This window comes from Monodon monoceros, unplaced genomic scaffold, assembly GCF_005190385.1.
Source record: "Monodon monoceros isolate NGI ecotype Baffin Bay Population unplaced genomic scaffold, NGI_Narwhal_1 Super_Scaffold_6, whole genome shotgun sequence".
In the NCBI taxonomy this organism is placed as follows: Eukaryota; Metazoa; Chordata; class Mammalia; order Artiodactyla; family Monodontidae; genus Monodon; species Monodon monoceros.
Genome location: NW_021703783.1, coordinates 43,656,987 through 43,674,675, shown reverse-complemented (window position 1 = coordinate 43,674,675; position 17,689 = coordinate 43,656,987). Strand labels below are relative to the sequence as shown.

The following is a 17,689-nucleotide window of genomic DNA, read 5'->3' as shown; positions in this document are numbered from 1 at the left end:
ACAACTCCAAGTTTGAGTCAACAATTCCAAAGAATCCATGTGGCACAAGTAATGTAATTGGGGAAGTTCCAGGATAGAAGCATAGTCCAAAGCGTCACAAAGCAAAACCGAACAAGAGTTCTATGTCACAGGAGTAGGATGGAACAAGGTAGACATTTTAGGGACACCATAATAAATCTGCATTGAAGGGGGCAGCAGCACAGTTGGTGATGCCTGTTCTCCCAGACACTGTCAGGCACTTCAGTGAGACCCACCTGTTGTTTTCTAAAACCTGTCACAAGTCAGGCACAAAAAAGCTAGACCCAGCATTACACAAACAAAGAAAAGATTCTACTCTCTTTATTATATAACAATTTTATTTAATAGCTTAACCCATGAAGTATATAATTTCATTATAAACTCAAATGAAAAACAAATGCTGGGTTTGAAGAGGCTTAGGAAATAACTCCTCTTTGTAATAATGTCCAGAGTTAAGAATAAACATTTTCTCCTGGGCCAAAAGTCTCTGGAACCTATTCAGCCTCTGCTGCCTCTTTGCCTTCTCCACATTCAAACCGCACGAAGTCTACTACAGACACCCCTTGGGGCTGCACATACTGTCCCAGTGTGATGGAGGGATCCAGCAAGTACGGCTGGGACAGCATCTTGGTTTCTGCCTCTCCCCCAGGCTCATCGTCCAGGGAGCCAACAGAGAGAGGAGCCATGCCCACCACATGCTGCCCAAGGCGGCGGCCAAGGTCTTCAAGGTTTGCTTTCTGCTCAGACGTCTCGCAGATGACCAGGGCCCCATATTTCCCCAGAACCAGGTTGTGGAGCGAGGGACTGTGCATTGCCCCATGGACATAAGAGCCAACATAGAACCCAGCTGGCACCTTCACCCATGCAGCTCGTTTAAGAGTCATGTTTTCTCCCAGCTTCCCTGTGAGAGAGCAAAAACAAAAAACACACTTCCAGAATATGATGCTCGTGGTAGTACCAAAATATGCACAGAAGCAGCCAAGTTTGGGAGACAGTCCTCCGCATTTACACCGTGGATGTGCCACAGAGGGAGAGATACCGTTTTCAGTGTAAACAGGAAAAGGGGTGTGGGGGGAGAGGGTGGGAGAAATGGAGTGAACACCAACTAGGCGCCATGCTGGTATTTAGAAACACAGGCTCTGGTGTCACACATATCCTGGGCGCGGGTCTCAGTTCTGCCTCTCACTGGCTTCGACCTTAGGCAAGTAACTTAATGATATAACCCCATTTACTAATTCATCAAGCCTTCATTTTCTCTTCTGTAAAATGGAGAGGATGCCACTTAAAATAACCTGAAAACAGGGTTATGGGAGAAATACATAAGATGTGTAAAGGGACTTATTACAGTACCTGCACATAGTGAGTGCTCCAATCTGGCTATCATCACCACCTTAAACTCAGGCTTAGAGAGCTTAAGGAAGCTGCCTAAGGCTACAGAGCTAATGTATGGCAGAGCTGGAATTAAAACTCAGATCTAGGGACTTCCCTGGAGGTCCAGTGGTTAAGACTTCGCCTTCCAATGCAGGGGGTGCAGGTTCAATCCCTGGTCGGGGAGCTAAGATCCCACATGCCTCGTAGCCAAAAAACAAAAACGTCAAACAGGGCTTCCCTGGTGGCACAGTGGTTGAGAGTCCGCCTGCTGATGCAGGGGACACGGGTTCGTGCCCCGGTCCGGGAAGATCCCACATGCCGCAGAGCGGCTAGGCCCGTGAGCCATGGCCGCTGAGCCTGCGCGTCCGGAGCCTGTGCTCCGCAACAGGAGAGGCCACGACAGTGAGAGGCCCGCGTACCGCAAAAAAAACAAAAACAAACAAAAAAAAGTCAAACAGAAGCAATACTGTAACAAATTCAATAAAGACTTTAAAAATGATCCACATCAAAAAAAAATCTTAAAAAAAACAAAAAAACAAAAATAACCCCCTCAGATCTGACTCCAAACCAATTGTGTTTTTTCCCACCAAATCACCATCCCTCCCAAAAACCACTATAACTGACACAGACAACTCCTGATCATCCATTGTATCAGGAAAAAGCCCAAAACTAAAAGCCCCAGACAATCCAAAGCCCCATGTCATATGGTGGTTTCAGCTTCCCCTCAACAAAAATTAAAAGATAATATTTTCAGAGTTATTTATAAGAACCAAAAACAGATTCTAGGATGCTATCCCCTCTAACACAAGTCCAAAGAAGCCAAAAGGTAGGTAGGGGTAGGAGAATAGACAAAGGGGTCTGGGTAAATATCCCTGAATTAGCCATTGTTGTAACTAAAAGTCATAAAAGGGAAGTATCCAGAAACCAAAAGGAATCTTAAAACAGCTCAAAGCATCTACCCAATAGTTAATTCCCAGAAACTGGCAAGGCTGAAACACCCAATTCTTCCAGAATTTCTTAATAAGTTCCATACACAGCTGTCTATCTAATTTTTCAACCATGACTCACTGAAACATCATACATACTTCAAGATGACCTGATAAAAACAGAATTGATGTCCTGACTGGAAACATCAGATGAGCAGTAAATTCCCAGCAAGCTCCAACCCCAGCCGTACCTCCCTCCTTCCATCAAGGACATGTACGAAGAAGGCAAAATCCCTACTACTCCCACTGCCAATGATCCAGATACGGCTCCTATAGCCAGTGGTTCTGAAAGAATGTACCTTCACAAATTCAGGATCAGATTTTTTTTTTAAGAGAGGACAAATTCCTAAACATGATGCCCTGAAATACTCCTGGATCCCTTCATAAAGAAGATGAAATGACCTCTGACGGACTATTTCCTTCACAGTGTACAGAGAGGTAGTCAACCAGAGGTCAAAAGGCCATCTCTGCCTAAAGACATGCTTTGTTTGGTCAGCACAGTGATGCCTACTAATTTTAATTAGTTGCAAACAGCTAGAAACTAAATTTTTTTTCATACAAATCCAAATTCTTTTAAAGGAATTTAAAAATTCTGATGACACTGGGATCCCATTTCCCTCAAAGTAATAACAGGTGGCTTGGTAATGGTTTTCTTCAGCAGAGTGTGAGCTTTTCAGGGTGTCCACTGCTCACTAATATCTAACACACAACCCACCTCTCGCAATCAGATTATCAGACCCTTGAAGGAACTTGACCTTGTAATTCTTGATCTAGATTTGGAGGAATACCAAAGATACCAGGAGATCCAGTTATTAATCTCCAGTTTCCAGATCCTTACAAATACTCACCAATTGCTAAGGCCAGCTGATCCTTGAGACAGCCTTCTCTCTCACGCCCAGCTGGAAGTTCAGAGAGCTCAGAGGAATTCAAGAAGCCCTAAGTGCACAAAGAAAATGAACACGAGTCAGTCTGTATAATTAAAATTACCAAGAGACTAAGCAAAAATATAGTCTATTTCTCAGAAAATGATTTAAGACAACTAAGTATAAATAGATAATGTTTTCATTAAGCCAAGAATGTTAAAAATTGCTAAGCACTCCACCCCCAATCCCATCCCAATCTCTGGCCTAACTTCTTAGAATGTAGTTTCCTAGAAATCAGAAACAATATTTTCATACAATCATAAAATGTTGAAACTAAAAGGTTTGTAGATTGTTGGTAGGAATGAAAAATGGTGCAAATCCAATGGCAGGGAATTGGACAACAGCTAACAAAACTACATACACTTTTAAAAAAATAAATAAAATAAAAAACAAAACAAAAAACAAAAAAAAAACTACATACACTTTTATCCTTTGACCCTGCAATCCTATTTCTAGAAATTTACTCTAATACACTTCCAACAATACAAAAGTACATAGGCACAAAGTTATTCATTGAGCAATTATTTCTAATCGTAAAATACTGGGAAGTCTAAATGTCCAAACAGGCAGAGTCTGGCTGAATAAACCACAGTACAGTCACAAAATGGAATACTATGCAGCTGGAAAAAGAGAGAGAAAAAAAGATGGTCTCCATGAGCTGCTATGGAGTATTTCCAGGATATATTAAGTGAAAAAAACAAATTAAAAGAATACATACCTATTATACCAACACTTGTGTAATAAATATTTGTGTAAATATGCTTATTTTTGCAAAAAGGATAACCAGAAATTAGTGGAGATGGTTATCCACAGGAGTGGACAGGAATGGGGTGGAAGGGAGAGGAGGGAAGTAAGACTTGTGTATGTGGTTGGGGGAGGGGGGAGGAGAGTTTTAACTTCCAGAACCTTGTTAATGTTTTACATATTCAAAAATAAAATTAGGGGCTTCCCTGGTGGCACAGTGGTTGAGAATCTGCCTGCCAATGCAGGGTACATGGGTTCGTGCCCCAGTCCGGGAAGATCCCACATGCTGCAGAGCGGCTGGGCCCGTGAGCCATGGCCGCTGGGCCTGCATGTCCGGAGCCTGTGCTCCGCAACGGGAGAGGCCACAACAGTGAGAGGCCCACATACCGCAACAAAACAAAACAAAACAACCCACAAAAATAAAATTAAATTAACAAGGATTGGGGGTGAAAACAAACACTGACTAAACAGAAACAGATTCTAACTGTATTTCAAAGGAATAACACAATCTCAAAAGGGGGAAAAAAACTAATCCAAGTTACTTTTGATACAGTCCTTTGGCCACATAACTTCAAAGTAAGGACAAAAAGAACATCAAAGAAATCTTGAACTCCTTAGTAGGTTTGTTACTTGCAGTGGTCAGGGATAGTAACTCTGAAACAAAGTGTGTACCCTACAGAGAGTAAATAAGCAAACACACTGAAATTGCTAGAAGCCAGTGTATTCACTATGAGAGAAGGAAGGTACAAATATAGAAAGGGGGAAGAAAAGAAAGAAGCTGTGGTGCAAGATTAGAACTGAAACACACACACACATTTCCTAGCTCTGCTGAAAGAGCAGAGCAGCAATGACATCTCAGTAGAATTAAGCATACCTAATGCTGCCCAGATCTTGGTTTCTAAAAACCATTCCCCCACCAGAAAGGATCAGGACCCCTTGGAGAAGTTGCCAATCCCATGGCTGGGGCAAGGAAAGTATGACATAAACCCAGAATACTCTGTTATGCCAAAAAGTACGGAAGTAGTCAGAAAATAATAAGGCCATACCAAAAAGACAATGGAGCCAGTTTGCATAGGCTTGGCTTAAACTTGCCAAATCCGGGGATAATTTGAGCATTAAAATGACTAATGGACCCGCGTGCAGCAACAAAGACCCAACGCAGCCGAAAATAAATAAATAAAATTTTTTTTTTTAAAAAAAGAAAAAGACTAATGGATTGTATAATGAATTGTATAAAAGAAGAATCTATGAGTCAATGTTGCTACTAAGTAAATCCCTAAATAAAGGGAGAAGGAGAAATCTCCTTATTACAATAGAATGCCACCTAATAAAACTAACCCATGTGAAAGAAACTATAAGGGTTAGAAAAATAACCACTATGCAACTATCACAGTAACAACTGGTCCTGACAAGAATCATCAAGGAATGCTAAAACTTTTAGGCACAAGTTTTTTGAGGAACTGGATGTCTACACAGTCTCAAAAAAATCTCCCATACAGATTTCTTACTAGTTACAAAAAAGGAACATGGTAAGTTTAGAGTGGAGAAACCTGGCAGATACTACCTTAACCAAGAGATCAAAATTAGCACCATCAATAACAAGACAACAGTCCCAACCCCCTGTGCCTCCTGATGTGATGTTCTGAGAAAAACAGAGGGTAATTTATTTAAGATTCTTACAAAAATCCATATTCTAAGTATGAAGAAACATCAGTTGAACCCAAATTGAAGGACGTTCTACACAAGTGTCCTGTACCCTTCAAAAATGTCAATGTAATGAAAGACAAAGAAAGGCTGAGGAACAAAGAAGGAAACCAAACAGACATGGCAACTAATTGCAACACATGCTACTGGACTGGATCCTGGATCACAAGAAAAACTGCTAGTTGCCAAAAACGGAATGTATATTGTATATTATCTAAATAAAAATATTGTATCAATGTTAAAATTCCTGAATGTGATCACTGTACTGTGGTTATATAGGAAAATGTCCTTGTTTTTAGGAGATACATGCTGAAGGGATAAAGGGTTCTAATGTCCACAACATACTCCCAAAAGGATAAAAAAAAATAGGGATGACGATAATATGAATATAAAAAGTGATAAAGTAAATAAGGCAAAATGTTAACAAATGGTGAATCTAGATAAATTTACTCTCTAGTTTACTGTAGAATACTGGCAACTTTTCTGCAAATTTGAATTTTCTTCAAAATAAAAGTTTTAAAAAGATTAAGCCCGAAAGGAAAAAATTAATAAAGCTAAAAGGGACCAAAGCCCCTTGTTACAGATAATGAAACAGAGGCACAGTAAAGTAAGTGAATAGCTCAGGGTTACAAACAGCTACTGGCGAAGTCAAGATTAGAATTTCTACTTCAAGTGACTCATCTATTCAGTACAATTCTAAAAAATAATCTCAACATAGTTTTCCATGTAATATGACTATTTAATGCCAGTAATAATTAACATTTACCACAAGATCTCAAAGGAAAGATAAACAGAAGGAAAAAGGTGGTACTAAACAAAAAAATTGTTGTGAGTAGTTGGTTCATTTTTGCCTTGGCAATAAGGATGGATCAAAGGCATACTGATACAATTCCTTCCTTGATCCTTCTATAGATAAGAATATGCTTAGTCTCCTAAATTGTGCCTTCTCCAGCATCTGTATTTAGAAATCCTTTCCTCAGGCCATTCTAGATTTCTGAACACAAAGCTTCACCTGATTTATGGACTGTATTCCACTGGCATTCATTCATTCATTCAACAGAGCCCCTAGCAAGTGCTGGGCCCACTCCTCATGCACCAGAGACACACTAGTGAAAAGACAAATCTCCTGCCTTATGAAGCTTACATTCTATTGGGGAAGGCAAATGAGAAATAAATAAATTAAAATGTAATATATAAGAACTATAACAACAAATTTTAAATGAAGCAAAATAAGGGGATAGAGCAATAGGAGGAAGGTACTCTTCTCCAGAGAGATAACATTTAAGCAGAAACATAAAATAAGGAAGTGAAACATGAGAATGTCTGAAAAAATGGAATAGCAAAGACCCTAAGAGGGGAGGAACAAATCCAGCATGTTGGAGACAACCCCCAAACTCACTTTACTATATGTAGACAGTTGATCCTTTAGGCTCTGACAATGCAACAGGGTTCCCAGGGCTACTTGCTGGACCAACTGTTGAAATTTTAAATTTCTGGAAACAAAATCTGTCTCACAGTTCACCTGTGGGAAGAAATTGATGTTGCTGTATAAGCTGTTTACTAACAGTCTCCAAAAATGCCTTAAAGCAAGGTATTGGTAATACAGGCAGCAGACGCAACAAAACAGAAATAAATGTCTCTAGGGTTAAATCCACAGTTCCTCTACTAGCTTGAGGCCAGAAACTGAATGAAGGGATTCCTGCTGTGCCAATGAGTTAGCAATAACCTGCGCATTCACAGGACGGTTCCATAACGTCCCCCAAAGGATTCACTACAAGTTCACCACCTGCCTGTGGCACATGCCATAATCACCTAATTCCCTAGGCTCCTCCAATGCCAAACCACTTTTATCAGCTTGTTTATCTCTTCTCTCGCTCTAGACTAATCCACACCTGATTCTTCACCAGCTGGGCCCCTAAACCTCCTCTAAAACAGCTGCTTGCTGTCCATCATCTAATTAGTCTAATTCCTAGCTTTAAAATCTAACTATTCCAGGAAACAATCAGTGACGAGGTGTAAGGCCACAATGGACTCACATTTAGGAATAACAGTCTGCACTACTAGGCCTTTTCTCACCCACAACCTGTGCATTTCTATACTTAAATGAATCCATAGCTAGTAACTGCGGTCTCACGGGCTTAATTCTAACTAGCTTTTATGGTTCTCAAACACCTCTTCTTTAAGAATGCAAAGGGTCTACCACAAAGCCTACACCCAAGGGACAGCTGTTCCTGGCATCTGGAACTCTGACAACTCACCTCTACTAACACAGTCGTGTTTCCTTCCTGTAGCAGCCCAATCAGACCTTCTTTGGTCTTCCTGCCATGGAGCCTGGCAGCTTTACTCCAGCCCTCCTTCTGGGCCTGTTTGTGGAGCCAGCTCTCTGCCTATAAGTAAAAAAGATAAAAGGCAGATGACAAAGGCACAGAATTTAGAACAGAATGGGGCTCTAAAATACCTCAGGTTCCCCAGTTCTTTCTCCTTCCCCTCAGCCCTACAAGAGAAACTAATCTATCATTTATTGGCAGCCTACCACTAAATGACAAACAGTGGGCATTGTGCCTGGTGTTTTGAGTAAGTTTAATCTTCACAACAACTCTATGGGGAAGATAGTACTATTTTCTTTATATAAAAAAAAAACAATGCAACTCTGAAATATTAAGCAAGGTGTCCAAGGTCACAGGATTAGTGTGAGGATACCACGATCTTATAAGACCTTATAAGATCTTATAAGACCACGGTCTTAGTCGTCGGTCTGACTCCAAAGCTCCCACGAGCCCTTTCAGCCCCAAGCAGCAGGAAACCTCATAGCAGCCTTGCGTGGAATAGTTTCTTAGCCCGGCGACCCTGAGTCAATTGCTTCGAAATAGGTAAGAGTCATTGGGTGAAACTGTCATTGAAGTCAGAATTCTATCTAGGACTCTGTCGTTATGGGTCACCTGGGCAGCAAATCTGACTTCTACGCGACCTCCCAAATGCACTGGGGTCGGGCCCCAGTACCCCACTCCCACCCCTGCTCCCCTCTACTTCCTCTCCCACACCTGTTTGAGATCCCCGCCACAAGTCTCCAGAGCCTTCTTGCAGTTTACAAAGGAGTAGCCCGTTCTCCGCCGCAGCTTCATGAGGAGCTCCTTGCTGGAAGCCGAGGAGGACAGCCAGGGCCCAGCGTGAAATGTATGCCACGGCTGGGGCGACTGAAGCAGAAGGGGCCCCACCTGGAGGGAGTAAGAAAGCATGAGAAGCAGGAAGCAGCAAGGAGCTCGTGGGGTGGGAGCACGTCGGCCGGGAGGCGACCTTAGTAGAGACAGACCCAGGAGGTGGGGGAAAGGCAGCGCCCAGACGCTCCACCATGAAGAGGGACCGAGGTGCGGGGAAGGGGGAGACGGAGCCGAACGCAGCCAGGGGAAGGGGAGGGAGCGTGCCCGGAGCACGGGAGACCTGCAAGGAAGGCAGAACGGGGCCAGGGCCAAGAGCACTCACTTGGCAGCTCCCGGGCCGCGGGACCAAACAGAAGCGCAGTGAGCGCATCAGCGACATCTTTCCGGGGGCCGTACACTGTTGCCGCACCCGTGAGGCCACGGACCTACGGCGTAGCGGCGGGGCCAAAACTCTCCACCGGAACGCGCCAAGCGGAGATGGCGCCACCTGCTGTCCGGGGGGCACATTCGCCTCCCCTACTTGGCGTATTGAGACTACATTTCACAAGGGAATTACCCCCCCGCAGGTAAAATAACAGAAAGCATGAGACAGAAGTATCACAAAATAACAATACAAGACACGTGGTAACACTTCATGTTTATTTCCAATGTACTTCATATTCATTATCCATTTATGACTCATGACAAACTTGTGAGGTAGTTGGGTGGGTTCAGAAGTTTGGCCAAGGTCACACAGGGAGGAGGAGTAAATATTTGTTGAACGAACAAAAATATTTGATGAACACCAACTGTGTGCCAGGAACCATAGCCCTGCCCTCCAAGGTAATCTAATGGTGAGAAAATAGGGAGCAGACAAATGATCACACGAGACAAGGTAAGCCTTACAAGACGAACAGTTAGTTAAAGCGTCTCAAGGGAGAAAGAAATCACATTCAAACAGGAGGCTCAGGAAAAGCTTTTTTCAGGAGAGAAGCTAAGAATAATGAAGAGTTTCAGAGGTAGAAATAGCCCTTCCAGGCAGGGAATCATCAAAAAGAATGAAGGAAGAAGCCAGGGAATCTTGGTGTGGATTTAGGGAACAAAGAGTAGACCTTTTGTAATTTGGCCAGAGGTTGCCATACATGTAGGAGACCAGTAGGAAATGAAGGAGCAGGATAATTTGGGATCACACGGGACACACTGAGTACCAAGCAGAAGAGCTTATTCTTGCTTCTGTTGGGCAGCAGCAGAAGCTAGTCAGAGCTGATTTTGGAAGATCACCAGAGTTTACAAAATGGTTTGAAGGGGAGTGAATGGAGGCCAGGAGGCCCCAGGAGGTGATGTGTGGCCCAAGGAGTAAGTCAGGAGAGCCCCCATGAGAGGCCCCACAGTGGCAGGAGAAAAGAGGTGAAGGCAAAACACATTAGGAAGGAAGGACTGATAGGGACTGGAAACCTAAAGAAAAATCAAAGAGAACCTGGTACTTAGTGATCAGGGCTCCAACTCCAAAAAGAGTGAAGGAGCTATGGTCCAAAGGACAGCTCTGCTGCCTATCCCCAACTTCAGGGCTGGGAGGACTTAACCCAGTTAGAGCCATGGTTCCACCAGACTATCTCTAGAAGCAAGAAGTGGGTGGTCGGAGTTTTCTTGCTTCCCAGCCCCCCAGTAAAAGCCCAAGTTCTCTGGATGCAGAAGAGATCTTTAATGCTTATTTATTTATTTATTTATTTTTTTGCTGTACGCGGGCCTCTCACTGCTGTGGCCTCTCCCACTGCGGGGCACAGGCTCGGGACGCGCAGGCCCAGCGGCCAGGGCTCACGAGCCCAGCCGCTCCGTGGCATGTGGGACCTTCCCGGACCGGGGCACGAACCCGCGTCCCCTGCATCGGCAGGCGGACTCTCAACCATTGCGCCACCAGGGAAGCCCTATTTTCCTTTTTAAAACATTCCAGTAGAATCTGGAAAAAAAAAATCCATTCTGTATAAAAAGACAACAGCAGGACTAGACGGGATCATGACTGTCTCTCTGCAGCCACTGTTCACACATCCCACTTACCTCCCCTTCCCATAAAATCCTGGATACCCTCCCATCTTCCACTGCTGAGAACAGGAACTGGGAATTTCCTTTGCACTCTAGCCCAGTACAGCTAGGGCTCTAGTATTCCTAGCACATAGCACCTCCCTGCACCTGCCCAAGAGTATCTCAGGAAACAAAAAGGGAAGGAGGAAAGACAGAGGCAAGGGAAATCCATCGTTTTGGGTCCTTATGTTTACGGCTCTGGACATATGGCAGTTCCTTCATTAGAACAAGGTGTTCAGAGGAGCAGAAGGGTGACATCAAGCAGGTCTTGGTCCCCTGTGCCTGGCCCTATAGATGTTAACATTCTCATTCTCATCCCGCTTGGCCAGCTCCAGTTGGAAATGCTGGGGCAGGAGATGCTGAAAGAAGCTCTCTGTCCCGTGCTCGTCTCTCATCTTGGAAGCCAGATAGATGGTGCCATGGGGCCCGCACAAGTGTTGGAGGGTCCCCAGCAGCAGCGGGAAGGTGGGCTCCAGATACACGATATCAGCCCCCAGCACCAGGTCATAGTCTCCAGGGAAGACATGCTGGTCAATCCCCCAGGACAAGGCGCGGACCTGGGCCCGGCCTCCAGCCGGCACATTGGCCTGGACGTTGCCCTGGATCTGTTCTAGGACCAGGGGCAGGTCAGTGATGGTAACATCCCCCCCTGAGAGAGAGGAAGGAGGAGAAATGCAAGTCAGAGGGACCAACCAAGGGGTTTCGGCTCCTGCTCAGAAGGTGCAGGGACCTCAGGGCTTAGAGGATAATGTTTGGACAGCCCAAAGTCCACACTTTGAATTTGAGTTGCCCTAACCTCAACCTCATCCACAGCCATCTCATTACTCTACATTCTACGACATCAACATTCTCTCTAAGCTAATCTTCAACCTCTCTGCCCAACACACGACAATTAGATGTCAGCAGAAGCCTGGGCAGGACTAAGCTGGAGGTGGGCTGCACACCCACCCCTTACTGACACAAACCAGCCCTCATGGATCTGGAAAGCTTCCCAGAAGACATGACCTCAGCAAGCCTTAAAGGACAAGGAGGAGTTAGTCAAGTGGAGCTTCCCAAGCAGAGATCAGAGAGTACAAAGGCCTGGTTGGGAGAGAGCACACTGTATTCAAGGAAGGGTGGATCTCAGAGGATGTGGAAGGGAAGAGAAAAGTGTCAAAACATGAGAGTACAGAGGAAAATGATTATGACATGCTAAGGAGATTCAGGCTTGATCCTGAGAGCAATAGGTTTTAAGGGCAGAAGCAGAGAGTGACCATGATTAGATTAGGACTTCAGAAAGCTTCGTTCATGCAGTAAATATATTTACTGAGCATCTACTAAGTTCTGGGGGTACAGGCATGAGTAAAACAAAACCTTGGCCTTCCTTGAGCTCTGTTATAGAGGTAGAGACAAATGAGGTAATGCAAAACTATTTAATCACGATCATGGTGATTATTACAGAAAGAGAAAATACTCAGAATTCATTCGTTAATATTCATTATGTGCCTCTATGCCAGGTGCTGAGAATACAGCAGTGAACCAATCAGACAAAATCCCTCTGCTCCCGGGGCTTACAGTCTAGTGGCAAGAGACCTACAACAACAAACAAAATGAAACAAACAAAACACACTGTAAGTCAGATGGTAATAAATGCTATGCTGAAGCATTAAGCAGGGAAGGAGGATAGGAACTGCTTGAGGGACAGGGCAGGAATGTCATTTTAAATTGGGTAGTTAGGGAAAGCCTCATGGAGCAGATTATGGTTGAGTAAAGACCTGAAGGAAGTGACGGAGCAAACTCTGTGGGTCTCTCAGGTTAAGATGTACCAAATGAGGGACTAGCAAGTGTAAAGACCGTGAGGCAGGAGTGTGCCTGGCAAGTCTAAGGACCAGCAGGAAGGCCAGTAGCTGGAGCAGAGTAAGTGAGGGAAATAATAGTAGGGCCAGATTCTAGGCAGGGCAGCAATGTCTAGGAAATTGGTCAGATCCTGAATATATTTTGAAGGTACAGTCAAGAGGATTTGCTGACAGATTCGATATGAAACATTGGGAGCGGGAGGTTGAGGATGGCTCCAAGATATTTGGCCTGACCAACTAGAAGACTAGGTTGTCATTTATTTAGGTGAGGAAGGCTGCAGGGGGAACAGGTATGGACAGGAAAATCATGAGTGCACTTCTGGGCACATTAGGCTTGAGATGTGCATCAGACAACCACAGGAAGATACCGAGCAGGTAGCTGATTATACAAACAAATCTGAAGATATAGGCGGGAGCGCCATAGAGTCATCAGCCCGGAAAGGGCATTTATTTTTATTTTTTAAATTAATTTATTTTTGCTGTGTTGGGTCTTCGTTTCTGTGCGAGGGCTTTCCCTAGTTGTGGCGAGTGCGGGCCACTCTTCATCGCGGTGTGCGGGCCTCTCTTGCTGCGGAGCACAGGCTCCAGACACGCAGGCTCAGTAGTTGTGGCGCACGGGCTTAGTTGCTCCACAGCATGTGGGATTCTCCCAGACCAGGGCTCGAACCCATGTCCCCGCATTAGCAGGCAGATTCTCAACCACTGCGCCACCAGGGAAGCCCGGAAAGGGCATTTAAAGCCACGACGTGATGGAACTGCTTGGAAGTGAGTGTAGACAGAAAAGGAGAGGGGTCAGAGGACGGCTCCTGAACCCTGGTGCGCTCAGACTTTCAGTTGTGAAGAAGAACAGGAACCAACAAAGGAGAATGGAACAAATGCCAGTGAGGTGGGTAGAACCCAGAAGTGTGGTGCCCTGGAAGCCAAAGGAAGTGTCTTCCAAGGAGGAGGGAGAGACAAACACTGCCAAGTCCAGTAAGGTGGGCTCATAACTGACTCTTGTACTTAACAACATGGAGTCAGAAGTGAAGCTCACAGCCTTTCTGGAGCAACTGGAGTGGAGGGGGCAGGCTGGGTTGGGGAGGGGGGTAGAATCTAGAATGGAATTGAGGAAACAATAGGAAGAGAGGAATGACAATGAGCATTAACTCTTTTGAGTTTTGTCATAAAGCAGAGCAGAGAAATGGAGTGGGAACTGGAGGGATGTGTAGGATCAAGAGTTTTCTCTGATAGGAGACATTACAGCCTATTTATGTGCATAATACACACAAACACACATATGGAATGATCCAGAGAGAAGGGAAAACGGATAATGCAGGAGAGGTGGTGGAGCAGGGTGTTTGCAGGAACAATGTCTTTAGGTAGATGAGAAGGTTTGGGGTCTCATGACACACACTTGACCTTAACTAGGAGCACAGCACGTCTGCCATGGTAACAGGAGAGAAGGCAGTGCAGACACAGCTGGGGAAGAGATGCTGTGATAAGAACATGGTGGATATCTGCTATGAGAAAACAGAAGCGATCAGAAGAGCTAGGAAACAAAGTCATCAGCTGAGGAGACATTTGGAAGTTTGAAGGGCAAAAAGATAAGAAACAAGATGTTTAGGAGAGCAGAAGAGTCAGTGGGTGAGGGCGGCTAAGAGGCTAGCTGGGCAGCGCTTAAGGACGCACCTGAGGCTAGTGACAACAAATTTAAAATGAAACCAGGGACCTCCCTGGCGGTCCAGTGGTTAGGACTCTGTGCTTCCGCTGCAGGGGTCACGGGTGGGGGAACTAAGATCTTCCATGCTGCGAGGAGCAGCCAAAATAAATAAATAAAATAAAACCAGTCAACACAGTTGTATATTATACTAGGAGGGCCTGGGGGTGGGAGCGTCCAGGAGGCTTTCCCTTGGTAGTGATGTTTGAGCTGAGCGCTGAAGAAGGCATATGCATTAACCAGGTGGTACAAGGGTTCCAGACATAGAGTGCACCCAGTGTGAAGGCTCCAAGGAAGGGGACATCGAGATAGGCTTGAGGAACTGATAGGAGGGCACTAGGTAGCACAAGGAGTACAAGAGGGAGAGGGAGAGGCAGAGAAAGAGGCTAGAGGGAGACGCAGGGCCTTGGAGGCCATGCCAAAGGGGTTAGTTCTATCCTGAAAGCAGCAAGAAGCCATTGAAAGATGGGGAAGAGATGCCGAAAGATCACTCTGCCAGTCGGGTGGAATGGGCAGAGGTCTAGGTGTGGGCAAGGGGTAGAAGCAGGAAGACCATTTTGACTAATTGTAGCCTTCTAGGCAAGTGATGGTGACAAGGACTGGGGGAGTCATCAGTGTGGATGGAAAAACAGGAGATTCAAGAGATTTTTAGGAGATAAATCCATCGGACTTGGATAATGGAGTTGGGGGCGAGAAAAAGGGACGTGTCAATTGTGGGTCTAGATGTCCCACTGGGTGGATGGTAATTTGATTCACTGAGATGGGGAAGGCTGAGGGAGAAACAGGTTTGGTGGCGGAAGAGCACAAGATCTAGTTTGGGCAAGCCAAACTTCCCCATAGGGAAGCTCGAAGACACTTGTGAAAATCCAGGGAAAAGATGGCAGTGGCCTGAGCTAGAGATGAAGGGAAGAGGAATAGAGAACTCGGGAAGTATTAAGTTCATATGACCCAAAGGACTCACTGATTGCCAGGATGAGAGGGGAGAGGGCAACAGATGAGAATGACACCCAGATTTCCGACTTGGCAGCAGAATAGGGAGCAAAAGAAGGAGAAGCCAGTCTGGGAGCAAGTGAAAGATGTTTCCATCCATATTACACCCATTTTTCTCCCATTTTAGCATATCTGCCCACTTCTCATCCACCCATTCCTTCATGGAAAGCTGCTGTTGACACTCCCTCGGTTCTTTCTGAGCCTGCTATGTTCATATTCCTCATCTGACAGAGCTTCTCCCTGATGGGCTCCCAGAGAGTCAAGGGAGACACGGCCAGAGCATGTCCACTGGCTCTGCACATACCTTGCCATAGTTCTCATCCAGTAACATCTTCCCCCATCTTCACCACTAGACCATAAACTCCTTGGGGAGAGGAAATCTATCTTACTCATTGTTGTATCCCAATACCTAGCATGATTCTTGGCACATAGGGGACTCCAAATACATGTTGGCTGGATGAATAGAAGAAAGAATGCCTGCCTCTGGGAAGACTTCCCTGAATGTGTTTCGTGTTATGTCCCTATGAACAAGGACATGTTCATTTGCATTCCTAGGGAGATGACATCATAAGCGTTTTTAAAGGAACGTTTTTGGTGTGAAGTTTTGCCTGCCCATCAGATTATAAACTAAGGAACCGTTTCCTTTGTAGTTTTTGCTTCTTGACAAAAATGGAGCAAAATTTTCCTTACCTTTTCCTTTCCCAAGTCTGCAGTGCCTAATTCCTACCCCACTTCCCACAAAACACACCCTAACCCTCAGAAACTCATAAGCTTGTTCCTCCCAAGCAATGAAATCCTAAAGAATCAAAAATATATTCACAATGAAGTCATAAAGTACTCATGAGGTTTAATACCTGCAAATTGCTCCCCCTACAGGATACACCCATATATGCATTTTGACAGAAGACCATATATAAAGCAAAGGAGATTTTTCCTTGTAAATATCCATGAAATCACAAAGAGCAAAAAGGTAGGAAAAACTCCTTCTACTAAGGCCTGCCCGATTTTTATTCCTTGCCCCCAAATTAACCACCTTGGGTGCTCTGACAGCCAATCAGCGCTGTCTGGCACACAGGAGCAAGTAGGGGCACACACACGAAAAAAGTTAGAAAGAAGGGACTAGGCTGGTTCCAAACCATTCCCCTCTCCCAAGAATACAGGAAGTGACAACTTCTCCACATCCCCGTCCTCCCCCCCACCCCCTCCCACCGCAAAGCTCACGCACCCTGCAGCGCTGCCAAGATACCCACGATGCCCGTCCCAGCGCCCAGTTCGATCACTTTCTTGCCTCGGAAATCCACATTCTGACTCTCGAAATAGTTGCACAGGCTTAGAGCCTATGGGAGAAAAGAGAGAAAAGATAAGACTGCAGCGGGGATTGGCTCCATATGGGAAAGCGAGAGTCCGGGGTCTGACCTTCCGCGGACCCTAGCCCAGGGCCGCTCACTCCTCACCGCGTCCCACACGTGCGCTGCCACCCCGAGGCGGGACCCGAAGTTCTCCGTGATGCTCAGCACGTGACCACAGAAGTAGAACCGGCTTTTCTCCGAGTAGGAGTCAGCGAAGAGTCTGACCTCCCGCGGGAACACGGATTCGGGCTCTGATTCAGGATCTGGGCGGGGATCCGCCATCTGGCCGCGAGAGTGCCGGGTCGCCGGCCAGCGCTCGGATCCCGGATCTGAAGCGGCGTGGGGGTTGAGGACCGCGGGCCGTCTCGGCTGCCCAGTGGCACCGAGCCCCGCCTCCCCGAGTTTGCCCTCCTTCCTCCAGTTTGACTTCCTGGAGATGGAATGAGGAGCTGCTTCCCTAGCTCCGGTCCCCAGCGCACACACGATGGGACTCACGCCGGACCACGGGGGTCAGACCCGGTCGACTGCTCGGAGAGCGGGAGAAGGGGAGAGGAGGGAGGATTAACTCACCGTAGGAAGCGGGGTCCCTGGACCCCTCTCACCTGCGGGGTGCACGGGGCCTGCAACCGGGGTGGTAACCCAGACCAAACAGAAGCAGGCTAAGGAAAGAGGCTGGGTGCGGGTCTGGCCTTGCCAGCCCAGTTAAAGACCAGCGGCCCGGAGGCGCCCTCCCGCGCGGCCCCTCTGCGTTCCTCCCTGCCCAGCCCATTAGAATTCACTCCTGGAGCTTTAAGGGGTGGGCTCTGCTCACTACGTGCCTTCGTGCGTCATTCTCGTGCGCCCTGAGCCTCGGTCGT

General features: G+C 46.0%; 2 protein-coding genes across 2 annotated transcripts; both read right to left on the bottom strand.

The window, feature by feature from the left end:
• Positions 1 to 324: 324 nt before the first annotated feature.
• On the bottom strand, positions 325 to 9,308 carry TSFM (Ts translation elongation factor, mitochondrial). Its single transcript, XM_029204148.1, has 6 exons — positions 9,227 to 9,308; positions 8,788 to 8,961; positions 8,005 to 8,133; positions 7,146 to 7,268; positions 3,224 to 3,311; positions 325 to 919 (listed from the first exon to the last, which is right to left on the bottom strand). Exons 1-6 carry the CDS (start codon positions 9,281 to 9,283, stop codon positions 513 to 515), a joined length of 978 nt encoding a protein of 325 aa, XP_029059981.1. The 5' UTR covers positions 9,284 to 9,308; the 3' UTR covers positions 325 to 512.
• Positions 9,309 to 10,821: 1,513 nt separating this feature from the next.
• EEF1AKMT3 (EEF1A lysine methyltransferase 3) lies at positions 10,822 to 17,688 on the bottom strand. Its single transcript, XM_029204154.1, has 3 exons — positions 16,938 to 17,688; positions 16,709 to 16,820; positions 10,822 to 11,611 (listed from the first exon to the last, which is right to left on the bottom strand). Exons 1-3 carry the CDS (start codon positions 17,112 to 17,114, stop codon positions 11,220 to 11,222), a joined length of 681 nt encoding a protein of 226 aa, XP_029059987.1. The 5' UTR covers positions 17,115 to 17,688; the 3' UTR covers positions 10,822 to 11,219.
• Between the last annotated feature and the right edge of the window lies 1 nt (position 17,689).

Excerpts from the sequence above, each read along its gene's own strand:
- TSFM (XM_029204148.1), bottom strand. The coding sequence starts at position 9,283 with ATGTCGCTGATGCGCTCACTGCGCTTCTGTTTGGTCCCGCGGCCCGGG. Across the intron at positions 3,312-7,145 it reads AACTGTCTACATATAGTAAA|GGCTTCTTGAATTCCTCTGA; the intron begins GTGAGTTTGGGG and ends TTGTGCACTTAG. Across the intron at positions 920-3,223 it reads TCAGCTGGCCTTAGCAATTG|GGAAGCTGGGAGAAAACATG; the intron begins GTGAGTATTTGT and ends GCTCTCTCACAG.
- EEF1AKMT3 (XM_029204154.1), bottom strand. The coding sequence starts at position 17,114 with ATGGCGGATCCCCGCCCAGATCCTGAATCAGAGCCCGAATCCGTGTTC. Across the intron at positions 16,821-16,937 it reads CAGCGCACGTGTGGGACGCG|GCTCTAAGCCTGTGCAACTA; the intron begins GTGAGGAGTGAG and ends TTTCTCCCATAG. Across the intron at positions 11,612-16,708 it reads TATCTTGGCAGCGCTGCAGG|GGGGGGATGTTACCATCACT; the intron begins GTGCGTGAGCTT and ends CCTCTCTCTCAG.